Raw genomic sequence first — 19612 nt, forward strand, 5'->3', positions numbered from 1 at the left:
GAACATCAGGATTGTTACGAACCTGACTACATCTTCGGAGTATGGAGTAGCAACGTCAGCGCTATCTGTGAGTCTGGTCCCTCACCCCCATAGTATCGGACGTAATGTGGACAATGCCATCTGGTGGTGGCTGTCTAATACCTGCAAAAGGCTCAAGATTCCTGCCTTGGTCAGCCATAGGAGTCGCTATGGATGACCTCTGGTGAGGTGATTAGAGATCAGCGCCATCTGTTGTGATATGAGCTGAATGTCAATGCCAGAATCAGTAAGTGGTATTTCCTAGTTTCGCCAGTACCGGCCAGTTTACTGATGGCGTCTGTATCCACAGAGGCACGTAGGGCTGCAGTGGTACGGAGGAAAATAGTCTACCCTGGGCAGTCTAATCTCCCTCTACTTAATTCTGCTTGACGACTAAGTGAGCCGCCACTGAAGAGGAACTGTGTGGTATCTGCTTTCTGCTAGTGGAGTAGCAGTGGAAGAATTCGGTGTATCCCGGAACTGGCTAGAGGAAGAGACGACCGACAGTGAGGAGCTATTGAGGAGCGTTACTAGCCCACCGCTAGAGGCTCCTTCCAGGGGTTAGCGACCCCTGTATTTGTCCCTGTAGTGTCCCCGTCAGCGCGTGGCTGAAGTTCTCTGCCAGCACTTGGCTGGAGAGTGATTGTGGGTATTCACAAGAGGCACCCAGTGATCCTGTCGGTAGGCTGGCCCATGGCAAGGGTAGACTCGTTTGGTGTTTCCCAGTACTGGTTGAGGACGGTACTGTGGGTTGAGGAAACACAGAAGTTGACAAAGGCTGTATCGTGTTAGTATCGAGGAGTGCTCAGTGTCCTATGTGAGAGCGACATATGGAAATATCCACGTGTAGTAATATTATTTAATTTTCTATTTTTCTATTTAAGGTGATGGAAAGTGGTAATAAGTGAATATATTGATGAAGGATGAAGTGTTGTGTTCATTTCAGCTCCCCCCATTTTATTGCTTGCATTACCTAGCTGCTCCTTGAAAGCCACTACTGACTTGGGGTCTGATACTAGTACTTTGGGTCATCGATCAGGAACCCGGTTGCGACCCATAGTGGCCATAACAAGGATGCATAGGATCAATCTGAGATCAAAATAGACTTAGCAGATCCAAACGAATCTTGAAATGTAATAGATTAGGAAGGAATCGTGCGAGTGTGGAAGTGACAGTGCCGAGCACCCCCAGTAAAAAGGGCGGGGGAGGGAGGGGGGGGGGGATAAAAGGTGCAGTTGTCACACCAAGAGGAGTCACTCCAGGTGATGAGGTGGCCACCACTGGGGGCTCGGAGCTCAACCCTCCCAGGGAGGTGGAAGGGGAGCAGAGAGAATCAGTTGGGAGAGTCAGAGAACCAGCTTGGCCTGGGCTCAATGTAGTGGGGGTTAGAGAACCCGGCCTTCCATCACAGTCGGACTCGGTTGCTTGGTCGCTCGCCCCACTAGTTTAAGTTGAATGAGGGTCAGATATCTGCATAGAAAAGAACAGGAATAGAGTTCTGTCCACGATGAAGCGACTGTACCCACCATGGATCCATGTTGGGGATTGGACACCCAACAAGACGGCTCCTCCCTCAGGGGAGCATCGTGGATATACACCCTGCAAACGTCACCTTCAGTTCGTCGAGATCGGGCTCAGCAACGAAGGCAAGGTTTGACATACAAGTCCCCGCTCGACCACGTAAGGTACTACAGTTCCACGGGTGAGAGAGTGCGCCTCCCCAAACACCCGGCGTCAAAACAGATGTACTGTGGGGAAAATCTACTGATGATTTATTTATGATGGACTGTATTTAACTGTATTTATTACTTATTCATTACTTGTGAGTGGACTGTATTTTTATGATTTATTATCACCAGTAAACTTCCCTTCACACATCCTGGGGCGTTTTATATTATTTTAATCTCCCCGTAATTAAACGATGTACCTAAAGTACTAATTGTTTAATCTAGACTAAGATATGTTAGTGTAATTTCCAACTATCTTAGCTGATTTGCAGAGTGTAAGCTGGTCCAACATGCAACAAGTCCGTCCTGGACCCGTATTAATGGCGGCCGTTTAGTCATTGGACGGTGCAGCTCAACTAGAGTTCTCGTGCTCACAAATTACCTGTGAAAATGTTACATCGTGACATATATCTACTACCAATATAATTCAACTGTAATACATGAATGAGATTTGGTTATAATTAAGGATTCTTAGCCTTGCGGCGGTGGTGTCCTGCAGTGTAACGATATAATCCTAGAAACAAATAAATGGCCAAAAATTATGTACTGTAATAGAAAAAAACGAACACTATTTTCCTTAGTCTTGGCAACAAATAGTGACCGTTTCTGTGTTGTAAGTCAGGTCGTGTTCTGGGACTTGCAGGAGTAAATGACCAGTGTGTAGCCTCAGTATGTAGGCACCAGTACCACACGATGTGTTAACTCTCTCGTCTAGTGCATTAATGGCGTGTCTCCCGCCCTCCTCGCGCCTCATGTCGAGGTGCTAATTTTATTGAGAAGGGTAGGGAGGCTTATTTATAATTTCATATTGTTTTGGAATACAAATATTTTTTTAGATGATGGATTTTGCTATATTACCAGTTCTGAGACTGGGGATTTATATTTTATATTAGCCACAAACGTTCTGAGAACGAGATGTTGACGACGCAGGGGATATTAACCCCCGTTTTCTGCCACAAATTCGTCATTTTCGTTGTTTCTTTCATGACTATAACATTTATTTAAACTTAACTTATTACTATACATCAACATTTATTCACATTTTATTAAAATATATGATTGTTGTGGGAATTTCTCACAAGACAAGAATATTCAAGAACGACACAAAGTTGGCTGGAAGGAACACTACAAAAGGATAAGAAGTGGAGAGGAAATATGAAACATGAGGTAGAGGAAAAAGGACAGAGGACTGTCCCACGGAGCATCACACTCCGGCAGCCGCCCACTAAGCCCCATCACAACCACCAGCCGGAAAGGGAGGGGGACAAATTTTTTTAATGCAGTTCTGATGTTAGCCAGCCTCGTATACGCCGCTGATATTCTTTTGATGTGGGCTTCAGGAGACGGGTTCGGTGTGTGTGTCAACTGATAGATCTTTCTTTCCTTTCTGGAAGGCTTTCTGGCCTTCTGTTTCTTCCACCTAGTTTCATCACTTTACATTTATTGCGTTGATCTTTAGTAGCCACATGTTGGACCATTCTTTCAGTTTGTCTAGGTCATCTTGTTGCCTCTTATTATATTCCTCGGTGTCAATTCTCCACATAATTTTTGCATCATCTACAAACATTGAGAGGAACGATTCTATTCACCACCTGGGAGATCGCTTACATATATCAGAAACAGTATACATCCTAGGACTGAACACTCTCGGACTCCAATAGTGACGTATCGCCACTTCAAGACCTCACCTCTCACAATGACTCTGTCTTCTGTTGCTTAAGTACTTCAGTTATCCACTGAAGTACCTTCCCTTTTATTCCTGCCTGCATCTTCAGTTTATCTACATGTCTCCCATGGAGTACCGTGTCAAAGACTTTCTGGCCATAAAACCTTAAAATATGCAGGCTGTCCACCCTTCTGATTTTTTGCATAATTTTGGTCGCTTGGTCATATAATTCTATTAATCCTGTGAGGCAAGATTTGCCATTTCTGAACCCATGCTGGTGGTGTGTTGCAAAGTTATTTTGCTCCAGATTTTCCACTAGTTTATTTCACACGATTGTCACCATCACCTTGCATGGTATACAAGTTAGGGGAAACTGTCCTGTAGTTCAGTACACTCCTGTTTTGTCTCGCTTCTTGTATATCAGGACAACATTAGCAGTCTTTCAAATTTTTGGCAGTTCTGTTACTGGTAACTCGTTAAACACCATTGAGAGTGGCAGGCGCAGTGCTTCAGCTCCTTTTAGTATCCATGTTGAGATTCCATTTTGTTTCAGTGAGTGCTATTACATCTTGGTTTAACTCCTGTGCTCTTTCCGCACGTTTGTTTGTAATCCCTTTCTATGTTTGAGTACATTAGTTTGGGTTGGCAGGTATTATAGTGTGGGTTGGTGGTGTTGTCGTCGTTAATCCTTCTTTATGGACAACCCAACCCACAACTCGGTAGAGTGCTTATAATTTACCAGGAGATCACCTTGGGCACTTCTGGCTCTTGGAGAGGGGCTCAATGTCACACATTTAGGGGATGTGGCTCCAACACTCAGCCTCGTTGTCACGTGCACACACCCACTCGAGCCGCTGTGACTCCCCACTCTCTCCTTATGTGATATGATCTCAGTCCCCTTTGACTTACTAGTTTTCCGTCCTACCCTGTCCACAGCGGTGGTTCTTGGTTCTTTCTTTCTCTCTCTCTTTCTTTACTATTTCCTGGGAAGCCTCACTAGGACAAGGGCAAACACCAGCAAATTGGAATACATTTACTGGATAAAGCACATACACACATATAATAATAATGAATCCTATACTCTATACTATTACAATCAGGTTGCACTCCAACATCATCAGAATTCTATCATCAGCTTATCAAGTGGTATTTTATCTTCTGATTCACCACCTGATACTATCTACCTCTTCAAGTAGATCAAGTCTTATACTACAATGTTGCACTATCAGCGAGAGAATATATCTATAAACATGTACAAGGAAAATCAGCATTAAATGCAATACCATATATATATCAGTATAAATGTTCCTTGATACACGACAATGATCAATCGATCACCCTATCAGTCCTAGAACACATACATCTGTAGGTAATCCAGCCTACGTCTGTAACTCTATACTTCAGTTTAAACTTCTTGGTACAAAAATGGCAAACTATCACTCGCCTTTCACTGTGTCTTACACGCTAAAGACAAACACTATCAACTCCCTACAAGTGATCATTTAGAACTTCCCTTCCACATCTGGAAGTTCACTACCCTGATCTCTTCAGGTTTTTCCGGGTTTCTATCAGGATCCTCTGCAGCTCCTCCAGGCTGCTACACCATGAAGTTTCCTTGAACAACTACGGTGCCTCACTACTTCTACCAGGGTCCTCCACAGCTCTCCTGGCTGCTACACCATGAAGTTTTCTTCGAGCAACTATGGTGCTTCACCACCTCTACAGAAGCTCATGACACTCCTCTTCACTGCTTCTCCTCACAGCTCGAGGTCCTCTCCTCCACTACCTTGGAGTCTCATCAACTACTCCCTCTGTGCTGGCTTCGAAGTTCTCAGCAACTTCTTCCCCAAAGACAAACCTGCAACCCATTGACACGCCAATAAAAATGTTTCCCCTTAAACACAAACAAAAATAATCACACAATATGTTTGCCTCCTACATCTATCTGCTCTCTACATACTATGAGAGTGGACTCCCCCGTTTTGGGCTGGTCCATGCTCCACCTCGCCCGGCGGGCCTCACTCACTCTGGGAGGGTCCTCTGCGGTCAGGAGCTGGGCTCCCTCAGTTGGCTTCAGGCTGTCGACAGGAGAGGACACGCTGCTCGTTCCTCCAGCTGTCTCTCTCATCTCCGTCCTCTCATTTAGGCTTCCTGCCTTACCAAAACATTTCTAACTTATCAATAAACATTGCTACTGTCGCTGGGCACACGACCAACTACAAGCAATCACAATGAACTGGCTTAAATCGTGCTTACCACAGATTGTCTGGTCGAGGGCGCTCCTCCCTCTGACTGAGGCTGGTCAGGGCACTCCCACGGCCCACTATAATGTCTCTGGGCAGCTTAATAAACACTCCTCGCCGTCCAGGAATTGAGACCACAACGTTCCCAGCTCAATTCCATAGCTGGCACGTCTGCACACTTCTCTTCTCTTGGAGATATATCATTAGGGGTTCCTTTCTGACGGGAGCTCAGACGGAGCGCGGCTTTCCCTTGCAATGTTTGGTGCTCAAGTAAGGTCAAAGCCCTCCAGAAGCGAGCCTCACGCCTCCAGCAAATTATCCACATCTCCTAACCAGTCATTTATCTATTTTCTTATATACTGCCCATAATCTCAAATTGTCCATTAAATCCGACTAATTACTTCACATCTGTATCTTCACCTCTATGTTTCCTGGACCTTCCAATCAGGTCAGGCTTGATAGAATAATTCTCAAAGGGGAGACTCGTTTTTCGGCTACCTGGGATCATAACACAGGGCGGCGACAGGGCGGCGGGAGAGTGGTAGCAGGGCGGCAGCAGGGTGGTGCAGGGCGGTGGCAAGGCGGGGGCTGGATGGTGGCAGGGCGGTGGCAGGGCGGTGGCAGGGTGGGGGCAGGGTGGGGGCAGGGTGGGGGTAGGGCGGCGGCAGGGAGACGGCAGGGCGGCGGCAGGGTGGTGGCAGGGCGGCGGCAGGGCGGTGGCAAGGCGGTGGCAGGGCGGAGGTCACCAGCCATCACACACCGTCTCAGCTCCTCGCTAAAAATACCTCTGCATCACTCTTGCTCACCTTAGGTCGATACCTTCCTCGGCAGGTTAAGAGAACTTGTGGGCGGCAGTGGTGGGCACCAGTGGTGGGCGGCAGCGGTGGGCGACAGTGGTGGGCGGCAGCGGTGGGAACCAGTGGTGGGCGACAGCGGTGGGCGGCAGCGGTGACAGTGAATATGGGTGGTGGTGGTGAGGGGCGGGTGGTTGAGAGGGGTGGTGGTGGGACTAATAGCCTAGCTGCTATAAGTGGAAGCTCTCTAACATCCTATATACTACAGTCTGTATAATTAACCAAATTCACCACGATGGTTGCCACTGCGGCCAGCTGGAAATTAACCACTACCTGGCTGTTCTTAATTAAATAACCCAGTTAGAAGGGACCTAAATCCAATATTTTTACTCAGATCGTCTCAAGATTCAGGTGATTATTATAATTAATTGTGCAAGACGACCCTTGCTCAGTAGCGCCCCCAGGGGCGAGGCTGGCAGGGCGCACATACAACCCACACAGCCATCACCCTTCTTGCCTACTGTTACATAGAACCCAACCGGTTTCTTGAGGTTATAACCTCCTTTCTATAACCCACCCCAAGTCGGTGGTAAGCCTTTGAGAATAGGCTGTGTCAAGTGGTTATGCAATGCATAAATAGGGGGGGGGGGGAAGCAAGACAATTCCTTCACCAATATATATACACCTTCTCCAATTTTATATATATATATATATATATATATATATATATATATATATATATATATATATATATATATATATATGCGGAAAATCCACAAAGAAATATGAAATGAGGTGAACGTTTCGGCTTTGTTAAAGCCTTTGTCAACACCAGACTGACTCAATCTAATTCAATCTAATCACTCAACTCAATAACTAATCTATATATAACTGAAAACTCACACCCCAGAAGTGACTCGAACCCATACTCCTAGGAGCAACGCATCTGGTATGTACAAGACGCCTTAATCCACTTGACCATCACGACCGGACATAATGAGGTGATAGCCGAGGCTATTTGAACCACCCCACCGCCGGCACTCGGATAGTAATCTTGGGCATAGCATTTTACCAAATCACCTCATTCTTTGGGGCACACGTGAGGAACACAAATGCGAACAAGTTCATATAGCCTCGGCTATCACCTCATTATGTCCGGTCGTGATGGTCAAGTGGATTAAGGCGTCTTGTACATACCAGTTGCGTTGCTCCTGGGAGTATGGGTTCGAGTCACTTCTGGGGTGTGAGTTTTCAGTTATATATATATATATATATATATATATATATATATATATATATATATATATATATATATATATATATATATATATGTCGTACCTAGTAGCCAGAACGCACTTCTCAGCCTACTATGCAAGGCCCGATTTGCCTAATAAGCCAAGTTTTCATGAATTAATATATTTTCTCTAATTTTTTTCTTATGAAATGATAAAGCTACCCATTTCATTTTGTATGAGGTCAATTTTTTTTCATTGGAGTTAAAATTAACGTAGATATATGACCGAACCTAACCAACCCTACCAAACCTAACCTAACCTATCTTTATAGGTTAGGTTAGGTTAGGTAGCTGAAAAAGTTAGGTTAGGTTAGGTTAGGTAGGTTAGGTAGTCGAAAAACAATTAATTCATGAAAACTTGACTTATTAGGCAAATTGGGCCTTGCATAGTAGGCTGAGAAGTGCGTTCTGGCTACTAGGTACGACATATATATATATATGTCGTACCTAGTAGCCAGAACGCACTTCTCAGCCTACTATGCAAGGCCCGATTTGCCTAATAAGCCAAGTTTTCATGAATTAATTGTTTTTCGACTACCTAACCTACCTAACCTAACCTAACCTAACTTTTTCGGCTACCTAACCAAACCTAACCTATAAAGATAGGTTAGGTTAGGTTAGGTAGGGTTGGTTAGGTTCGGTCATATATCTACGTTAATTTTAACTTCAATAAAAAAAAATTGACGTCATGCGTAATGAAATGGGTAGCTTTATCATTTCATAAGAAAAAAATTAAAGAAAATATATTAATTCAGTAAAACTTGGCTTATTAGGCAAATCGGGCCTTGAATAGTAGGCCAAAAAGTGAGTTCTGGCTACTAGGTACGACATATATATATATATATATATATATATATATATATATATATATATATATATATATATATATATATATATATATATATATAAATATATATATATATGTCGTACCTAGTAGCCAGAACGCACTTCTCAGCCTACTATGCAAGGCCCGATTTGCCTAATAAGCCAAGTTTTCATGAATTAATTGCTTTTCGACTACCTAACCTACCTAACCTAACCTAACCTAACTTTTTCGGCTACCTAACCTAACCTAACCTATAAAGATAGGTTAGGTTAGGTTAGGTAGGGTTGGTTAGGTTCGGTCATATATCTACGTTAATTTTAACTCCAATAAAAAAAAATTGACCTCTTACATAATGAAATGGGTTGCTTTATCATTTCATAAGAAAAAATTTAGAGAAAATATATTAATTCATGAAAACTTGGCTTATTAGGCAAATCGGGCCTTGCATAGTAGGCTGAGAGGTGCGTTCTGGCTACTAGGTATATATATATATATATTTATATATATATATATATATATATATATATATATATATATTTATATATATATATATTTATATATATATATATATATATATATATATATATATATATATATATATATAAATATATATATATATTTTATATATATATATAAATATATATATATATAAATATATATATATATATATATATATATATAATATATATATATATATATAATATATATATATATATATATATATAAATATATATATATATATAAATATATGCGAACAAGCCTGAATGGTCCCCAGGACTATATGCGAATGAAAACTCACACCCCAGAAGTGACTCGAACCCATACTCCCAGAAGCAACGCAACTGGTAACTACAGGGCGCCTTAATCCGCTTGACCATCACGGCCGTCAAAAGGAAGTGATAGCCGAGGCTATTTGAGCCACTTCCCCGACGGCAACTCGGATGGTAATCTTGGGCATAGCATTTCACCAAATCACCTCATTCTTTGGGGCACACGTGAGGAACACAAATGCGAACAAGCCTGAATGGTCCCCAGGACTATATGCGAATGAAAACTCACACCCCAGAAGTGACTCGAACCCATACTCCCAGAAGCAACGCAACTGGTAACTACAGGGCGCCTTAATCCGCTTGACCATTGAGTTTTCATTCATATAAATATATATATATATATATATATATATATAAATATATATATATATAAATATATATATATATATATATATATATATATATATATATATATATATATATATATATAATATATATATATATATATATATATATATATATATATATATATATATATAAATATATATATATATAAATATATATATATATATATATATATAAATATATATATATATATATAAATATATATATATATATATATATATATAAATATATATGTCGTACCTAGTAGCCAGAACTCACTTTTTGGCCTACTATTCAAGGCCCGATTTGCCTAATAAGCCAAGTTTTCATGAATTAATTGTTTTTCGACTACCTAACCTACCTAACCTAACCTAACCTAACTTTTTCGGCTACCTAACCAAACCTAACCTATAAAGATAGGTTTGGTTAGGTTAGGTAGGGTTGGTTAGGTTCGGTCATTTTCAAATTTTTTTTCAAATTTTCAAAAAATTTGAAAAAAATATATTAATTCAGGATAACTTGGCTTATTAGGCAAATCGGGCCTTGCATAGTAGGCTGAGCAGTGCATTCTGGCTATTAGGTACGACATATATATATATATATATATATATATATATTTATATATATATATATATATATATATATATTTATATATATATATATATATATATATATATATTTATATATATATATATATATTTATATATATATATAATATATATATATATATTTATATATATATATTTATATATATTTATATATATATATATTTATATTTATATATATATATATTTATATATATATAATATGCGAACAAGCTTGAATGGTTCCCAGGACTATAGTCATATATATAGTGTTTTCACTATGTATATGACTTTTTTCAGTCTAATTATATATATATATACATATATATTATATATATATATTAGACTGAAAAAACAGTCATATATATAGTGAAAACACTATATATATGACTATAGTCCTGGGTACCATTCAGGCTTGTTCGCATTTGTGTTCCTCACGTGTGCCCCAAAGAATGAGGTGATTTGATAAAATGCTATGCCCAAGATTACCATCCGAGTGCCGGCGGGGAAGTGGTTCAAATAGCTTCGGCTATCACTTCCTTTTGTCCGGTCGTGATGGTCAAGCGGATCAAGGCGTCCTGTAGATACCAGTTGCGTTGCCCCTGGGAGTATGGGTTCGAGTCACTTCTGGGGTGTGAGTTTTCAGTCGCATATAGTCCTGGGGGACCATTCAGGCTTATTCGCATTTTATATATATATATATATATATTTTTTTTTTTTTTTTTTTTTTTTTTTTGAGATATATACAGATATCACTGTATATATATATATATATATATATATATATATATATATATATATATATATATATATATATATATATATAATTATAATAGATTATTACTATACTTATGTACAAAGTGCCTCTTTCACTCAGGACATGGGCCAGTCCACCCACACAGTATCACAACACCCGACCTTCACTCTCCAGATACTCACTGGCAAAGGGCTTCAGCAACATGGTGACAGGGGGTCCCAAACTAACATACACTCGTAGCTAACACCCTGGCAGAAGCCTCTACCAGCTTGCTAGGAGCACTTCACAATAGACATATCACTGTCTTCCTTAACTCTTACAAGCGAATCCCAGGTACGTCGATCCTTAAAACGCTACATATATCAGCAGCTAACACACACTGCTCGAATCGACGGCGGCTATTTAGTCCTCTCGCAAGACCAAGCTAGGAGTTCGTGAATTGCCCAAGGTGAACTGACCTTGTCAGCCCAATCACCTCCATATGTTACCTCTGTGGACATAAAAACGTCATTAACCAGATGGACAGTTCACTGTGTAATTCTGGTATAACACTCGTCCACCGGGGAAATGATATTGTGCTTTCAGCCACAACCTAGATGGCGCTGATCTTGATACGCCACCCACCAGAGGTCGTCATCATCGACCTCACATTCTGACTGAGGCAGGAAACTGGAGCCAATTATCGCTGCCACGCCACCACCAACAGATGGCGTTGTCCGAGTTGCAATAAATTTAAGGGGAATTGGAGTACAGACCCATAGATGGTGCTGAAATCGCCACTCTACACTTCGACGATGGTGTCGATATCGTAAAACCTACACTGACACATTCATCACCTTTCTCGCCCATACTGTCCTTGTCATCACCCATCTCACCTACACTGATGTGGTCATCACCCATCTCACCTACAATGATGTGGTCATCACCCATCTCACCTATACTGACTTGGTCATCACCCACCTTACCAACACTGACCTGGTCATCACCCGCCTCACCTACACTGACCTGGTCATCACCCACCTCACCAACATTGACCTGATCATCACCCACCTCACCTACACTGACCTGATCATAACCAACCTCACCAACACTGACCTGATCATCACCCACCTCACCAACACTGACCTGGTCACCACCCACCTCACCAACACTGACCTGGTAATCACCCGCCTCACCTACACTGACCTGGTCATCACCCGCCTCACCAACATTGACCTGATCATCACCCACCTCACCTACACTGACCTGATCATCACCCACCTCACCTACACTGACCTGATCATCACCAACCTCACCAACACTGACCTGATCATCACCCACCTCACCAACACTGACCTGGTCATCACCCACCTCACCAACACTGACCTGATCATTGCCCACCTCACCAACACTGACCTGATCATCACCCACCTCACCTACACTGACCTAGTCATCACCCACCTCACCTACACTGACTGTCGGAAAATCCACCATTTAATAATATCATACAGGCAGATAATATTGCTGTGTTGTATAAACAAGTTAACCCATAGAAAATGTAACTTGTAGTGGAATTTCCGTCTATAGAAAACGGGATATCAGTACCACATACTATTATAAATTCACCACCTATTATGGTGGGAATTATTCTTAAATACATTAGTCTTTGGACTTTACCATCATAAAAACATCTCATATAAATTAACTTAATTATCAGAATTAAAACAGAGTAAATGTGACCCTTCTATCACTTACTGTCATCTGGACAATGTAGGCCAGTAGAGTCAGTGAGGGGGGAGTGGTCAGCCATTGTTATTGTTTAAGACCACAGAGTCGTGGAGCGAATTACGGCTCCTATAAATTCTCTTGGACTAAGTGTTATGGAAGATCAGAGTAGTGATCTGCCATCATCAACACGCTGTCATCAATCTCAAGGGAAGTGTCTTTCCGAAACCCATTTATCTAATCATTTTTGGCCATTAATGTCAGTAGATAGGGCGACCGGTTAGAACACGAATGATCGACTCAAACAAGGTAATTAAGCCTAGGTCGTTATGGTTCCTTGTACAGTGTTTTCTCTGATATAGCTGTCATATATTAGGATTCTGGCTTTACAGCTAGCGCCCTTTTGACAGGTCAAGACGAGGAAGCATGCTTTGTGCATCAGTTACCAGGGTGATGGAAGCTACCTCACACGAGGAAAATTTGGTGTCTACATCCTGGTTATACCTGGTGGACTAAGGCCTGCTGTACAATAAGATAAGGAACCTCTTCAATGTACAATAATGTGTAGTTAATACTGTAGTTTGATTGGCTGCATATATATAAATTCAATACAAACCCCCCGTAATGTGTAGAGGATCGATTTGTGAGATAATTGCAGAAATACAGTCCACTTATCATCATACCAATTGCTATCGAAGTATACAATTTAACATAAATATAAATTCTATATAAATTCATGTAAATTAAATAAATATAAATCTCACAGGTTGGTTCCCACACTGACCAGATCATCACCCACCTCACCTACACTGACCAGATCATCACCCACCTCACCTACACTGACCAGATCATCACCCACCTCACCTACACTGACCAGATCATCACCCACCTCACCTACACTGACCAGATCATCACCCACCTCACCTACACTGACCTGATCATCACCCACCTCACCTACACTGACCTGATCATCACCCACCTCACCTACACTGACCAGATCATCACCCACCTCACCTACACTGACCTGATCATCACCCACCTCACCTACACTGACCAGATCTTCACCCACCTCACCTACACTGACCAGATCATCACCCACCTCACCTACACTGACCAGATCATCACCCACCTCACCTACACTGACCAGATCATCACCCACCTCACCTACACTGACCAGATCATCACCCACCTCACCTACACTGACCAGATCATCACCCACCTCACCTACACTGACCAGATCATCACCCACCTCACCTACACTGACCAGATCATCACCCACCTCACCTACACTGACCAGATCATCACCCACCTCACCTACACTGACCTGATCATCACCCACCTCACCTACACTGACCTGATCATCACCCACCTCACCTACACTGACCAGATCATCACCCACCTCACCTACACTGACCAGATCATCACCCACCTCACCTACACTGACCAGATCATCACCCACCTCACCTACACTGACCTGATCATCACCCACCTCACCTACACTGACCAGATCATCACCCACCTCACCTACACTGACCAGATCATCACCCACCTCACCTACACTGACCTGATCATCACCCACCTCACCTACACTGACCTGATCATCACCCACCTCACCTACACTGACCAGATCATCACCCACCTCACCTACACTGACCTGATCATCACCCACCTCACCTACACTGACCAGATCATCACCCACCTCACCTACACTGACCAGATCATCACCCACCTCACCTACACTGACCTGATCATCACCCACCTCACCTACACTGACCAGATCATCACCCACCTCACCTACACTGACCTGATCATCACCCACCTCACCTACACTGACCAGATCATCACCCACCTCACCTACACTGACCAGATCATCACCCACCTCACCTACACTGACCTGATCATCACCCACCTCACCTACACTGACCTGATCATCACCCACCTCACCTACACTGACCTGATCATCACCCACCTCACCTACACTGACCTGATCATCACCCACCTCACCTACACTGACCTGATCATCACCCACCTCACCTACACTGACCTGATCATCACCCACCTCACCAACACTGACCAGATCATCACCCACCTCACCTACACTGACCTGATCATCACCCACCTCACCAACACTGACCTGATCATCACCCACCTCACCTACACTGACCTGATCATCACCCACCTCACCAACACTGACCAGATCATCACCCACCTCACCTACACTGACCTGATCATCACCCACCTCACCTACACTGACCTGATCATCACCCACCTCACCTACACTAACCAGATCATCACCAACCTCACCAACACTGACCTGATCATCCCCCACCTCACCAACACTGACCTGGTCATCACCCACCTCACCAACACTGACCTGGTAATCACCCGCCTCACCTACACTGACCTGGTCATCACCCGCCTCACCAACATTGACCTGATCATCACCCACCTCACCTACACTGACCTGATCATCACCCACCTCACCTACACTGACCTGATCATCACCAACCTCACCAACACTGACCTGATCATCACCCACCTCACCAACACTGACCTGGTCATCACCCACCTCACCAACACTGACCTGATCATTGCCCACCTCACCAACACTGACCTGATCATCACCCACCTCACCTACACTGACCTAGTCATCACCCACCTCACCTACACTGACTGTCGGAAAATCCACCATTTAATAATATCATACAGGCAGATAATATTGCTGTGTTGTATAAACAAGTTAACCCATAGAAAATGTAACTTGTAGTGGAATTTCCGTCTATAGAAAACGGGATATCAGTACCACATACTCTTATAAATTCACCACCTATTATGGTGGGAATTATTCTTAAATACATTAGTCTTTGGACTTTACCATCATAAAAACATCTCATATAAATTAACTTAATTATCAGAATTAAAACAGAGTAAATGTGACCCTTCTATCACTTACTGTCATCTGGACAATGTAGGCCAGTAGAGTCAGTGAGGGGGGAGTGGTCAGCCATTGTTATTGTTTAAGACCACAGAGTCGTGAAGCGAATTACGGCTCCTATAAATTCTCTTGGACTAAGTGTTATGGAAGATCAGAGTAGTGATCTGCCATCATCAACACGCTGTCATCAATCTCAAGGGAAGTGTCTTTCCGAAACCCATTTATCTAATCATTTTTGGCCATTAATGTCAGTAGATAGGGCGACCGGTTAGAACACGAATGATCGACTCAAACAAGGTAATTAAGCCTAGGTCGTTATGGTTCCTTGTACAGTGTTTTCTCTGATATAGCTGTCATATATTAGGATTCTGGCTTTACAGCTAGCGCCCTTTTGACAGGTCAAGACGAGGAAGCATGCTTTGTGCATCAGTTACCAGGGTGATGGAAGCTACCTCACACGAGGAAAATTTGGTGTCTACATCCTGGTTATACCTGGTGCACTAAGGCCTGCTGTACAATAAGATAAGGAACCTCTTCAATGTACAATAATGTGTAGTTAATACTGTAGTTTGATTGGCTACATATATATAAATTCAATACAAACCCCCCGTAATGTGTAGAGGATCGATTTGTGAGATTATTGCAGAAATACAGTCCACTTATCATCATACCAATTGCTATCGAAGTATACAATTTAACATAAATATAAATTCTATATAAATTCATGTAAATTAAATAAATATAAATCTCACAGGTTGGTTCCCACACTGACCAGATCATCACCCACCTCACCTACACTGACCAGATCATCACCCACCTCACCTACACTGACCAGATCATCACCCACCTCACCGACACTGACCAGATCATCACCCACCTCACCTACACTGACCTGATCATCACCCACCTCACCTACACTGACCTGATCATCACCCACCTCACCTACACTGACCAGATCATCACCCACCTCACCTACACTGACCTGATCATCACCCACCTCACCTACACTGACCAGATCATCACCCACCTCACCTACACTGACCAGATCATCACCCACCTCACCTACACCGACCAGATCATCACCCACCTCACCTACACTGACCAGATCATCACCCACCTCACCTACACTGACCAGATCATCACCCACCTCACCTACACTGACCAGATCATCACCCACCTCACCTACACTGACCAGATCATCACCCACCTCACCTACACTGACCAGATCATCACCCACCTCACCTACACTGACCAGATCATCACCCACCTCACCTACACTGACCAGATCATCACCCACCTCACCTACACTGACCTGATCATCACCCACCTCACCTACACTGACCTGATCATCACCCACCTCACCTACACTGACCAGATCATCACCCACCTCACCTACACTGACCAGATCATCACCCACCTCACCTACACTGACCAGATCATCACCCACCTCACCTACACTGACCTGATCATCACCCACCTCACCTACGCTGACCAGATCATCACCCACCTCACCTACACTGACCAGATCATCACCCACCTCACCTACACTGACCTGATCATCACCCACCTCACCTACACTGACCTGATCATCACCCACCTCACCTACACTGACCAGATCATCACCCACCTCACCTACACTGACCTGATCATCACCCACCTCACCTACACTGACCAGACCATCACCCACCTCACCTACACTGACCAGATCATCACCCACCTCACCTACACTGACCTGATCATCACCCACCTCACCTACACTGACCTGATCATCACCCACCTCACCAACACTGACCTGATCATCACCCACCTCACCTACACTGACCAGATCATCACCCACCTCACCAACACTGACCAGATCATCACCCACCTCACCTACACTGACCTGATCATCACCCACCTCACCTACACTGACCTGATCATCACCCACCTCACCTACACTGACCAGATCATCACCCACCTCACCTACACTGACCAGATCATCACCCACCTCACCTACACTGACCAGATCATCACCCACCTCACCTACACTGACCTGATCATCACCCACCTCACCTACACTGACCAGATCATCACCCACCTCACCTACACTGACCAGATCATCACCCACCACACCTACACTGACCTGATCATCACCCACCTCACCTACACTGACCTGATCATCACCCACCTCACCTACACTGACCAGATCATCACCCACCTCACCTACACTGACCTGATCATCACCCACCTCACCTACACTGACCAGATCATCACCCACCTCACCTACACTGACCAGATCATCACCCACCTCACCTACACTGACTTGATCATCACCCACCTCACCTACACTGACCAGATCATCACCCACCTCACCTACACTGACCTGATCATCACCCACCTCACCTACACTGACCAGATCATCACCCACCTCACCTACACTGACCAGATCATCACCCACCTCACCTACACTGACCTGATCATCACCCACCTCACCTACACTGACCTGATCATCACCCACCTCACCAACACTGACCAGATCATCACCCACCTCACCTACACTGACCTGATCATCACCCACCTCACCAACACTGACCTGATCATCACCCACCTCACCTACACTGACCTGATCATCACCCACCTCACCAACACTGACCAGATCATCACCCACCTCACCTACACTGACCTGATCATCACCCACCTCACCTACACTGACCTGATCATCACCCACCTCACCTACACTGACCAGATCATCACCCACCTCACCTACACTGACCTGATCATCACCCACCTCACCTACACTGACCAGATCATCACCCACCTCACCTACACTGACCTGATCATCACCCACCTCACCTACACTGACCAGATCATCACCCACCTCACCTACACTGACCTGATCATCACCCACCTCACCTACACTGACCTGATCATCACCCACCTCACCTACACTGACCTGATCATCACCCACCTCACCTACACTGACCTGATCATCACCCACCTCACCTACACTGACCTGAGGTGTCAGGTCCTATTCTACACAACAGAATATAAACAATTCATTGTTATATTGAACATGTTTTCGTAAATAAAAATTTACAATACTTGTTCGTATATAAATTTATGTGAACCATATATCGTTCTTCTCTGTAAATATCAATGTATTACATCAACTCTCTTGTATATAATACAGTGCTGCAATTTCTCACTGCCTCACCATACACAAATATGCCTCTGTCTATCGACTGAAAATATCGATCAGAGCCTTGTTTCATCAAGTATTTACGCACTTAATTACGAAACCTGTACATCTTGTAACAGCTTTGGCGGTTATTCATTTATTAAGCAGTTTACGAAGTTTGATACTTCACAACCTGAGGTTATTATTGTTATAAACAACCTGATAGCGCATTGGACCTCATAACATGTAAGAAATGTTAACGAAGTCAACATAACTGTGGAAAGATGCACATGTTTCGTAGGTGGATGATGAAGCCTGGACAGATGGGTAGAAGCCCCTCTCCTGCCCTTAACACCCTTCACACACGTTCATGTGGGGTAATGGGAGGCTTCCACACGTTCATGTGAGGTAATGGGAGGCTTCCACACGATCATGTGAGGTAATGGGAGGCTTCCACACATTCATGTGGGGTAATGAGAGGCTTCCACACGTTCATGTGGGGTAATGAGAGGCTTCCACACGTTCATGTGGGGTAATGGGAGGCTTCCACACGTTCATGTGGGGTAATGAGAGGCTTCCACACGTTCATGTGGGGTAATGAGAGGCTTCCACACGTTCATGTGAGGTAATGGGAGGCTTCCAGACGTCAAGAACGTTGCTAATTGGCGTCTCGAGGAGTCTCAACCCACGCGCAGGGGAGGCCAGGGACAGCAGCAGGGGAGGCCAGGGACAGCAGCAGGGGAGGCCAGGGAC

At 43.7% G+C, this 19612-nt stretch overlaps 1 protein-coding gene across 1 annotated transcript; it reads left to right on the forward strand.

The window, feature by feature from the left end:
* The first annotated feature begins 1525 nt into the window (after window positions 1-1525).
* On the forward strand, window positions 1526-18766 carry LOC138367597 (uncharacterized). Its single transcript, XM_069329315.1, has 3 exons — window positions 1526-1669; window positions 16457-17188; window positions 18338-18766. Exons 1-3 carry the CDS (start codon window positions 1526-1528, stop codon window positions 18764-18766), a joined length of 1305 nt encoding a protein of 434 aa, XP_069185416.1.
* Window positions 18767-19612: the final 846 nt, after the last annotated feature.

This window comes from Procambarus clarkii, chromosome 22, assembly GCF_040958095.1.
Source record: "Procambarus clarkii isolate CNS0578487 chromosome 22, FALCON_Pclarkii_2.0, whole genome shotgun sequence".
In the NCBI taxonomy this organism is placed as follows: domain Eukaryota; kingdom Metazoa; phylum Arthropoda; class Malacostraca; order Decapoda; family Cambaridae; genus Procambarus; species Procambarus clarkii.